Source organism: Schistocerca piceifrons, unplaced genomic scaffold (genome assembly GCF_021461385.2).
Source record: "Schistocerca piceifrons isolate TAMUIC-IGC-003096 unplaced genomic scaffold, iqSchPice1.1 HiC_scaffold_1494, whole genome shotgun sequence".
Classification (NCBI taxonomy): Eukaryota; Metazoa; Arthropoda; class Insecta; order Orthoptera; family Acrididae; genus Schistocerca; species Schistocerca piceifrons.
In genome coordinates, this window is record NW_025727340.1 from 44,077 (window position 1) to 56,434 (window position 12,358).

Genomic DNA, 12,358 nt, shown 5'->3' on the forward strand with positions numbered 1-12,358 from the left:
GATTTGCACCTCTCCTGTGAGTCCAGTTTTAGATTCCGATGCTTCACTTCAGGTTTACTGTATATCTTGCACCTTCTTATTGACGATGAAACACAGAAATTGCATCGGAATTAAATTCAAAAGGCACAATGCCGACTTAAGTACAAGAGGACTGACACTTCAACTTTCTATGATTTGAACCTCTCCTTTGAGTCCAATTTTAGATTCCGATGCTTCACTTCAGGTTTACTGTATCCCTTGGACCTTCTTATTGACGATGAAACACAGAAATTGCATCCGAATTTAATACAAAAGGCACAATACCGACTTAAGTACAAGAGGAGTGAGTCTCTAACTTTCTATGATTTGAACATCTCCTGTGAGTCCAGTTTTAGATTCCGATGCTTCACTTCAGGTTTACAGTATACCTTGCACCTTCTTATTTACGATGAAACACAGAAATTGCATCCGAATTTAATACAAATGACATAATGCCGACTTAATTACAAGAAGACTGACACTCTCACTTTCTATGATTTGAACCTCTCCTGTGAGTCCATTTTTAGATTCCGATGCTTCACTTCAGGTTTTCTGCATCCCTTGGACTTTCTCATTGACGATGAAATACAGAAATTGCAGCCGAATTTAATACAAATGGCACAATGCCGACTTAAGTACAAGAGGACTGACACCCTCACTCTCTATGATTTGAACCGCTCCTGTGAGTCCAGTTTTAGATTCCGATGCTTCACTTCTGGTTTACTGTATACTGTGCACCATCTTATTGGCGATGAGACACTGAAATTGCATCGGAATTTAATACAAAAGGCACAATGCCGACTTAAGTAAAAGAGGACTGACACTCTAACTTTCTATGATTTGAATCCCTCCTGTGAGTCCAGTTTCAGATTCCGATGCTTCACTTCAAGTTCACTGTATCCCTGGGACCTTCTTATTGACAATGAAGCACAGAGTTTGCATTTGAATTTAATACAAAAGGCACAAAGCCGTCTTAAGTACAAGAGGGCTGACACTCTAATTTTCTATGATTTCAACCTCTCCTGTGAGTCCAGTTTTAGATTCCGATGCTTCACTTCAGGTTTCCTGTATCCCTTGGCCCTTCTTATTGACGATGAAACACAGAAATTGCATCCGAATTTAATACAAAAGGCACAATGGCGACTTAAGTACAAGAGGACTGACACTCTCACTTTCCATGATTTGAACCTCTCCTGTGAGTCCAGTTTTAGATTCCGATGCTTCACTTCAGGTTTACTGTATCCCTTGGACCTTCTTATTGACGATGAAACACAGAAATTGCATCCGAATTTAATACTACAGGCACAATACCGAGTTAAGTACAAGAGGAGTGACACTCTAATTTTCTATGATTTGAACCTCTCCTGTGGGTCCAGTTTTAGATTCTGATGCTTCACTTTAGGTTTACTGTATCCCTTGGACCTTCTTATTGACGATGAAACACAGAAATTGCACCCGAATTTAATACAAATGGCACAATGCCGACTTAAGTACTAGAGGACTGACACTCTCACTTTCTATGATTTGAACCTCTCCTGTGAGTCCAGTTTTAGATTCCGATGCTTCACTTCTGTTTTACTGTATACCTTGCACCTTCATATTGACGATGAAACACAGAAATTGCATCCGAATTTAATACAAATGGCACAATGCCGACTTAAGCACAAGAGGACTGACACTCTCACTTTCTATGATTTGAATATCTCCTGTGAGTCCAGTTTTGCATTCCGATGCTTCACTTCAGGTTTACTGTATCCCTTGGACCTTCTTATTGACGATGAAACACAGAAATTGCATCCGAATTTAATACAAATGGCATAATGCCGACTTCTTTGTAAGAGGACTGACACTCTCACATTCTATGATTTGAACCTCTCCTGTGAGTCCAGTTTTAGATTCCGATGCTTCACTTCAGGTTTACTGTATCCCTTGGACCTTCTTATTGACGATAAAACACTGAAATTGCATCCGAATTTAATACAAAAGGCACAATGGCGACTTAAGTACAAGAGGACTGACACTCTCACTTTCCATGATTTGAACCTCTCCTGTGAGACCAGTTTTAGATTCCGATGCTTCACTTCAGGTTTACTGTATACCTTGGACCTTCTTATTGACGATGAAACACAGAAATTGCATCCGAATATAATACAAAAGGCACAATGCCGACTTAAGTACAAGAGAACTGACACTCTAATGCTCTAACTCCCTATGATTTGAACCTCACCTGTGAGTCCAGTTTTAGATTCCGATGCTTCACTTCAGGTTTACTGTATCCCTTGGACCTTCTTATTGACGATGAAACATAGAAATTGCATCCGAATTTAATACAAAAGTCACAATACCGACTTAGGTACAAGAGGAGTGACACTATAACTTTCTATGATTTGAACTTTTCCTGTGAATCGAGTTTTAGATTCCGATGCTTCACTTCAGGTTTACTGTATCCCTTGGACCTTCTTATTGACGATAAAACACAGAAATTGCATCCGAATTTAATACAAAAGGCACAATGGCGACTTAAGCACAAGAAGACTGACACTCTCACTTTCCATGATTTGAACCTCTCCTGTGAGACCAGTTTTAGATTCCGATGCTTCACTTCAGGTTTACTGTATACCTTGCAGCTTCTTATTGACAATGAGACACAGAAATTGCATCGGAATTTAATACAAATGGCACAATGCCGACTTAAGTACAAGAGGACTGACACTCTCACTTTCTATGATTTGCACCTCTCCTGTGAGTCCAGTTTTAGATTCCGATGCTTCACTTCAGGTATACTATATACCTTGCACCTTCTTATTGACGATGAAACACAGATATTGCATCGGAATTAAATTCAAAAGGCACAATGCCGACTTAAGTACAAGAGGACTGACACTTCAACTTTCTATGATTTGAACCTCTCCTTTGAGTCCAATTTTAGATTCCGATGCTTCACTTCAGGTTTACTCTATCCCTTGGACCTTCTTATTGACGATGAAACACAGAAATTGCATCCGAATTTAATACAAAAGGCACAATGCCGACTTAAGTACAAGAGGACTGACACTCTCACTTTCCATGATTTGAACCTCTCCTGTGAGTCCAGTTTTAGATTCCGATGCTTCACTTCAGGTTTACTGTATACCTTGCAGCTTCTTATTGACGATGAGACACAGAAATTGCATCAGAATTTAATACGAATGGCACAATGCCGACATAAGTACAAGAGGACTGACACTCTCACTCTCTATGATTTGAACCTCTCCTGTGAGTCCAGTTTTAGATTCTGATGCTTCACTTCAGGTTTACTGTATACCTTGCAGCTTCTTATTGACAATGAGACACAGAAATTGCATCGGAATTTAAACAAATGGCACAATGCCGACTTAAGTACAAGAGGACTGACACACTCACTTTCTATGATTTGCACCTCTCCTGTGAGTCCAGTTTTAGATTCCGATGCTTCACTTCAGGTTTACTATATACCTTGCACCTTCTTATTGACGATGAAACACAGATATTGCATCGGAATTAAATTCAAAAGGCACAATGCAGACTTAAGTACAAGAGGACTTACACTTCAACTTTCTATGATTTGAACCTCTCCTTTGAGTCCAATTTTAGATTCCGATGCTTCACTTCAGGTTTACTGTATCCCTTGGACCTTCTTATTGACGATGAAACACAGAAATTGCATCCGAATATAATACAAAAGGCACAATACCGACTTAAGTGCAAGAGGAGTGAGTCTCTAACTATCTACGATTTGAACTTCTCCTGTGAGTCCTGTTTTAGATTCCGAAGCTTCACTTCAGGTTTACTGTATACCTTGCACCTTCTTATTGACGATGAAACACAGAAATTGCATCCGAATTTAATACAAATGATATAATGCAGACTTATTACAAGAGGACTGACACTCTCACTTTCTACGATTTGAACCTCTCCTGTGAGTCCAGTTTTAGATTCCGATGCTTCACTTCAGGTTTACTGTATCCCTTGGACCTTCTTAATGACGATGATACACAGAAATTGCATCGGAAATAAATTCAAAAGGCACTATACCGACTTAAGTACAAGAGGACTGACACTTCAACTTTCTATGATTTGAACCTCTCCTTTGAGTCCAATTTTAGATTCCGATGCTTCACTTCAGGTTTACTCTATCCCTTGGACCTTCTTATTGACGATGAAACACAGAAATTGCATCCGAATTTAATTCAAATGGCACAATGTCGACTTAAGTACAAGAGGACTGACACTCTCACTTTCTATGATTTGAACCTCTCCTGTGAGTCCAGTTTTAGATTCCGATGCTTCACTTCAGGTTTACTGTATACCTTGCAGCTTCTTATTGACGATGAGACACAGAAATTGCATCAGAATTTAATACGAATGGCACAATGCCGACTTAAGTACAAGAGGACTGACACTCTCACTCTCTATGATTTGAACCTCTCCTGAGAGTCCAGTTTTAGATTCCGATGCTTCACTTCAGGTTTACTGTATACCTTGCAGCTTTTTATTGACGACGAGACACAGGAATTGAATCGGAATTTAATACAAATGGCACAATGCCGACTTAAGTACAAGAGGACTGACACTCCCACTTTCCATGATTTGCACCTCTCCTGTGAGTCCAGTTTTAGATTCCGATGCTTCACTTCAGGTTTACTGTATACCTTGCACCTTCTTATTGACGATGGAACACAGAAATTGCAGTCGAATTTAATACAAATGATATAATGCCGACTTAATTACAAGAGGACTGACACTCTCACTTTCTATGATTTGAACCTCTCCTGTGGGTCCAGTTTTAGATTCCGATGCTTCACTTCTGGTTTACTGTATACCTTGCACCTTCTTATTGGCGATGAGACACAGAAATTTTATCGGAATTAAATACAAAAGGCACAATGCCGACTTAAGTAAAAGGGGACTGACACTCTCACTTTCTATGATTTGAATCCCTCCTGTGAGTCCAGTTTTAGATTCCGATGCTTTACTTCAAGTTCACTGTATACCTTGGACCTTCTTATTGACGATGAGACACAGAGTTTGCATTTGAATTTAACCCTGCTGTTCTGTTCACTTTTACTTGACATATATACTGTTCGGGTCAATATGACCCGACATATCAAAATGCTTTAGAAACATAAATTTTGGTACAGTTTTAGCTATCGACATTGTTGTTCTATTCCAGTACCTTGTTAGTAATAATAATAATAATAATAATAATAATAATAATGGTAATAATAATAATAATAACAATGCATACAACTTTATTGAGGGATATTTTTCATTTAAATATGCACATAAATTTGAAACAACAGACAGTTTCCATTACAGGCATTCAACTTAGAAAGCACTACAGTTTTTCCATACTTCTATTCTTATTGTTGACAGTTTAGACGTAAGTATTGACATTTTCTAACAACAGACAGTTGTCATTACAGATATTCATCTTAGAGCACACTACAGTACAGAACACACTACAGTTTTTTTATTACATTCCAACATAGAAAGCACTACAACTTTAGAATCCTCTCTTCTTACTGATTGTAGTTTAGGCACAAGTATTCACATAAATTTGAAACAACAGAATTTTCAATACAATCATCTTATAAAATACTACAGTTCTTTTCTTACTGCTTGCACTGTGGACACAAGTAGGTTACATGTTTCTTGCAAATATGTTTACTACATTTTCCACACACCATGTTTGTTTTATTGTCATTACTTGATGGACAGAACTTACAGCGTGCACGTTTTGTAGATTTTCTTGTTGTTACCGATTCTGACACACCACCCACATCATTCGGGTTTTGGATGCTTGTGACCATTCTCAAAGAATCTTCTGTTCTTGGGAAATGCGTTCTTGATGCAATATGTTCTTTTATCAGTGACTTTCCAAGTTCCTCCAAGAATATTCTCCTTCTAGTCAATTTGCTTGCATTCCAATTAGGGTCAACCGAAATCCACAAAACGTATGCATTATAAGCAGAAACATCAAGAATATTGTAGAAAACTATCATTGGCCACCTATTACTTTTTCGTTTGCATGTATATGTACCTAATAACTGATCAAGCGTGTCTACAGCACCTTTGGTTGAATTATAGTCCAAAATCATTTTTGGCTTCTTATCAGCCCTGTCACTGATTTCCGCATCATGGTGGAGAGTGCTCATAAGTACAACATTCTTGTGTCTCTTAGGAATATAATTAACCACAGTAGTGTCATTTGTGAAGTAAAATGAAGAGCTGTGTACCTCCTTGTTGGTCATTTTGTGTGGAAGCTCCGGCTTATTTTTCCGTATAGTTCCCAACATAGTCAATTTCCTTTTCAGAAGCAGCTGCCCCAAATTGTACGACGTAAAAAAGTTGTCACACGTGATATTCTGACCACGTAACTCAGAAGTGAGATCAGATACCACCCTCATTCCCTGATTTCTTTCTGGTGCCGCTCCACTCACCTTTCCTGTATAAATTTGGGCTTTCAGTACGTATGAAGTTTTGCTGTCACACATGGTCCATATTTTGATCCCATATTTTGCCGGTTTACTTGGGATATACTGCTTGAATGGACAGCGACCTCTAAATGCTACTAACTGCTCGTCAACAGTAACATTTTCTCCTGGATTATACAGTTTAGGAAGGACCTCTACCCACTTCTCCCAAATACTACGAATTGCGGCAAGTTTGTCAGTACGTCGTCTTTCCTCTCTAGTAGATTTCTTGTCAAATCGCAGGACACGTGATATCTTACAGAATGTTTCATGAGACATGGTTGCTCGAAATATGTTTCGCCCAGTATCTTTATCCCACAAACTTTTTGTAGACTCCCCATGAGATCGATATACACCCGCTAGGAGTAAGAGTCCTAAGTATGCATGGAAAACAGAACCATCAATATCTGTCCACTGTTCACCATAAACTCGCTGCCCTTCAATATTTGTCATCTCTATTATTTCATTTTGAAGCGCTGTGTGAAATACTGCTTCAAATGAACATTTTACATCAGATATTCTGCTGACTGCATACCTGGTAACTCCTGGGGTACTCTTGATGATGTTCGAAGCTGGTAGGCGACCATGTTGTGCTGGTGGATGCAACTGCCATTCTATATTCCCATTTTTAGAAAGAAAAGTCTCTACACTATTTTGTATGGGCTGTGGACTGTCGTAACTGTCATCGGAACACTCGCTTTCAGATGCATTGCTGATGTGATCTTCAAACTCAGAAAGTGATCCTTCATCTGGTGAGGCATTTACTATTTCTTCCAACTCACGATCATTCAATGGTCTCATCGCCATGGTGTCACAAGTCAAACTGGGCAGAAACAAAGCATTCCAATTATTGAGAACTGCCAATTATTATTTCCTGGGGAAAGCAACAAACAAGCCCATTGTTGTGAACGCATGGAGCTTTAGGTGATTGTTGAGAGTAAGTTGGAATGATGCAGTCACTATTCCCACACAACACAACAAAAATAATTTTCGCCATTTCCAGATTTTAGAAATAAATACGAGTTACACTAAACATATTTGTGTCGGGTCATTATGACCCGAACATTACATATGCAACTATTACAGTTGAAGCCCAAACTTCTTAAACTTTTTTAAAACCTTTTAAAACACATGCTGCTCATCCATTTTCAGACAAAGTCACAAAGTTTCATAAATATATATTGGTATTTACATAATGTAAAATAACGTTCATATTCGTTTCGGGTCATATAGACCCGAACAGAACAGCAGGGTTAAGACAAAAGGCACATAGCCGTCTTAAGTACAAGAGGGCTGACACTCTGACTTTCTATGATTTCAACCTCTCCTGTGAGTCCAGTTTTAGATTCCGATCCTTCACTTCAGGTTTACTGTATCCCTTGGACCTTCTTATTGACGATGAAACACAGAAATTGCATCCGATTTTAATACAAAAGGCACAATGGCGACTTAAGTACAAGAGGACTGACACTCTCACTTTCCATGATTTGAACCTCTCCTGTGAGTCCAGTTTTAGATTCCGATGCTTCACTTCAGGTTTACTGTATCCCTTGGACCTTCTTATTGACGATGAAACACAGAAATTGCATCCGAATTTAATACAACAGGCACAATACCGACTTAAGTACAAGAGGAGTGACACTCTAATTTTCTATGATTTGAATCTCTCCTGTGGGTCCAGTATTAGATTCCGATGCTTCACTTCAGGTGTACTGTATCCCTTGGACCTTCTTATTGAAGATGAAACACAGAAATTGCTTCCCAATTTAATACAAATGGCACAATACCGACTTAGGTATAAGAGGACTGACACTCTCACTTTCTATGATTTAACCTCTCCTGTGAGTTCAGTATTAGATTCCGATGCTTCACTTCAGGTTTACTGTATCCCTTGGACATTCTTATTGAAGATGAAACACAGAAATTGCTTCCCAATTTAATACAAATGGCACAATACCGACTTAGGTACAAGAGGACTGACACTCTCACTTTCTATGATTTAACCTCTCCTGTGAGTTCAGTATTAGATTCCGATGCTTCACTTCAGGTTTACTGTATACCTTGCACCTTCTTATTAACGATGAAACAGAGAATTTGCATCCGAATTTAATACAAAAGTCACAATACCGACTTAGGTACAAGACGAGTGACACTATAACTTTCTATGATTTGAACCTCTCCTTTGAGTCCAATTTTAGATTCCGATGCTTCACTTCAGGTTTACTGTATCCCTTGGACCTTCTTATTGACGATGAAACACAGAAATTGCATCCGAATTTAATACAAATGGCATAATGCCGACTTAAGTACAAGAGAACTGACACTCTAACGCTCTAACTCTCTATGATTTGAAACTCACCTGTGAGTCCAGTTTTACATTCCGATGCTTCACTTCAGGTTTACTATATACCTTGCACCTTCTTATTGACGATGAAACACAGATATTGCATCGGAATTAAATTCAAAAGGCACAATGCCGACTTAAGTACAAGAGGACTGACACTTCAACTTTCTATGATTTGAACCTCTCCTTTGAGTCCAATTTTAGATTCCGATGCTTCACTTCAGGTTTACTGTATCCCTTGGACCTTCTTATTGACGATGAAACACAGAAATTGCATCCGAATATAATACAAAAGGCACAATACCGACTTAAGTGCAAGAGGAGTGAGTCTCTAACTATCTACGATTTGAAGTTCTCCTGTGAGTCCAGTTTTAGATTCCGATGCTTCACTTCAGCTTTACTGTATACCTTGCACCTTCTTATTGACGATGAAACACAGAAATTGCATCAGTATTTAATACGAATGGCACAATGCCGACTTAAGTACAAGAGGACTGACACTCTCACTCTCTATGATTTGAACCTCTCCTGTGAGTCCAGTTTTAGATTCCGATGCTTCACTTCAGGTTTACTGTATACCTTGCAGCTTCTTATTGACAATGAGACACAGAAATTGCATCGGAATTTAAACAAATGGCACAATGCCGACTTAAGTACAAGAGGACTGACACTCTCACTTTCTATGATTTGCACCTCTCCTGTGAGTCCAGTTTTAGATTCCGATGCTTCACTTCAGGTTTACTATATACCTTGCACCTTCTTATTGACGATGAAACACAGATATTGCATCGGAATTAAATTCAAAAGGCACAATGCCGACTTAAGTACAAGAGGACTGACACTTCAACTTTCTATGATTTGAACCTCTCCTTTGAGTCCAATTTTAGATTACGATGCTTCACTTCAGGTTTACTGTATCCCTTGGACCTTCTTATTGACGATGAAACACAGAAATTGCATCCGAATATAATACAAAAGGCACAATACCGACTTAAGTGCAAGAGGAGTGAGTCTCTAACTATCTACGATTTGAACTTCTCCTGTGAGTCCAGTTTTAGATTCCGATGCTTCACTTCAGGTTTACTGTATACCTTGCACCTTCTTATTAACGATGAAACACAGAAATTGCATCCGAATTTAATACAAATGATATAATGCAGACTTATTACAAGAGGACTGACACTCTCTATGATTTGAACCTCTCCTGTGAGTCCAGTTTTAGATTCCGATGCTTCACTTCAGGTTTACTGTATCCCTTGGACCTTCTTAATGACGATGATACACAGAAATTGCATCCAAATTTAATACAAAAGGCACAATGGCGACTTAAGTACAAGAAGATTGACACTCTCGATTTCCATGATTTGAACCTGTCCTGTGAGTCCAGTTTTAGATTCCGAAGCTTCACTTCAGGTTTACTGTATACCTTGCAGCTTCTTATTGACGATGAAACACAGATATTGCATCGGAAATAAATTCAAAGGGCACTATACCGACTTAAGTACAAGAGGACTGACACTCTCACTTTCTATGATTTGAACCTCTCCTGTGAGTCCAGTTTTAGATTCCGATGCTTCACTTCAGGTTTACTGTATACCTTGCAGCTTTGTATTGACGATGAGACAATGGAATCGAATCGGAATTTAATACAAATGGCACAATGCCGACTTAAGTACAAGAGGACTGACACTCTCACTTTCCATGATTTGCACCTCTCCTGTGAGTCAAGTTTTAGATTCCGATGCTTCACTTCAGGTTTACTGTATACCTTGCACTTTCTTATTGACGATGAAACACAGAAATTGCAGTCGAATTTAATACAAATCATATAATGCCGACTTAATTACAAGAGGACTGACACTCTCACTTTCTATGATTTGAACCTCTCCTGTGAGTCCAGTTTTAGATTCCGATGCTTCACTTCTGGTTTACTGTATACCTATCACCATCTTATTGGCGATGAGACACAGAAATTGCATCGGAATTAAATACAAAAGGCACAATGCCGACTTAAGTAAAAGGGGACTGACACTCTCACTTTCTATGATTTGAATCCCTCCTGTGAGTCCAGTTTTAGATTCCGATGATTCACTTCAAGTTCACTGTATACCTTGGACCTTCTTATTGACGATGAAACACAGAGTTTGCATTTGAATTTAAGACAAAAGGAACATAGCCGTCTTAAGTACAAGAGGGCTGACACTCTAACTTTCTATGATTTCAACCTCTCCTGTGAGTCCAGTTTTAGATTCCGATGCTTCACTTCAGGTTTACTGTATCCCTTGGACCTTCTTATTGACGATGAAACACAGAAATTGCATCCGATTTTAATACAAAAGGCACAATGGCGACATAAGTACAAGAGGACTGACACTCTCACTTTCCATGATTTGAACCTCTCCTGTGAGTCCAGTTTTACATTCCGATGCTTCACTTCAGGTTTACTGTATCCCTTAGACCTTCTTATTGACGATGAAACACAGAAATTGCATCCGATTTTAATACAAAAGGCACAATGGCGACTTAAGTACAAGAGGACTGACACTCTCACTTTCCATGATTTGAACCTCTCCTGTGAGTCCAGTATTAGATTCCGATGCTTCACTTCAGGTTTACTGTATCCCTTGGACCTTCTTATTGAAGATGAAACACAGAAATTGCTTCCCAATTTAATACAAATGGCACAATACCGACTTAGGTTTAAGAGGACTGACACTCTCACTTTCTATGATTTAACCTCTCCTGTGAGTTCAGTATTAGATTCCGATGCTTCACTTCAGGTTTACTGTATACCTTGCACCTTCTTATTAACGATGAAACAGAGAAATTGCATCGGAATTAAATTCAAAACGCACAATGACGACTTAAGTACAAGTGGACTGACACTCTAACTATCTGCGATTTGAACCTCTCCTGTGAGTCCAGTTTTGGATTCCGATGCTTCACTTCAGGTTTACTGTATCCCTTGGACCTCCTTATTGACGATGAAACACAGAAATTGCATCCGAATTTAATACAAAAGTCACAATACCGACTTAGGTACAAGACGAGTGACACTATAACTTTCTATGATTTGAACCTCTCCTGTGAGTCCAGTTTTAGATTCCGATGCTTCACTTCAGGTTTACTGTATCCCTTGGACCTTCTTATTGACGATGAAACACAGAAATTGCATCCGAATGTAATACAAATGGCATAATGCCGACTTAAGTACAAGAGAACTGACACTCTAACGCTCTAACTCTCTATAATTTGAAACTCACCTGTGAGTCCAGTTTTACATTCCGATGCTTCACTTCAGGTTTACTGTATCCCTTGGACCTTCTTATTGACGATGAAACACAGAAATTGCATCCGAATTTAATACAAAAGTCACAATACCGACATAGGTACAAGAGGAGTGACACTATAACTTTCTATGATTTGAACCTCTCCCGTGAATCGAGTTTTAGATTCCGATGCTTCACTTCAGGTTTACTGTATCCCTTGGACCTTCTTATTG

At 38.8% G+C, this 12,358-nt stretch overlaps 1 protein-coding gene across 1 annotated transcript; it reads right to left on the reverse strand.

The window, feature by feature from the left end:
• Positions 1-5,104: 5,104 nt before the first annotated feature.
• Positions 5,105-7,319, reverse strand: LOC124734525 (the record flags this gene model as incomplete). The annotated part of the gene is made up of 3 exons (XM_047248539.1): positions 6,676-7,319; positions 5,656-6,522; positions 5,105-5,212 (listed from the first exon to the last, which is right to left on the reverse strand). Coding segments are annotated over exons 1-3 (1,619 nt in total), but the record flags the coding sequence as incomplete, so codon positions are not given.
• Between the last annotated feature and the right edge of the window lie 5,039 nt (positions 7,320-12,358).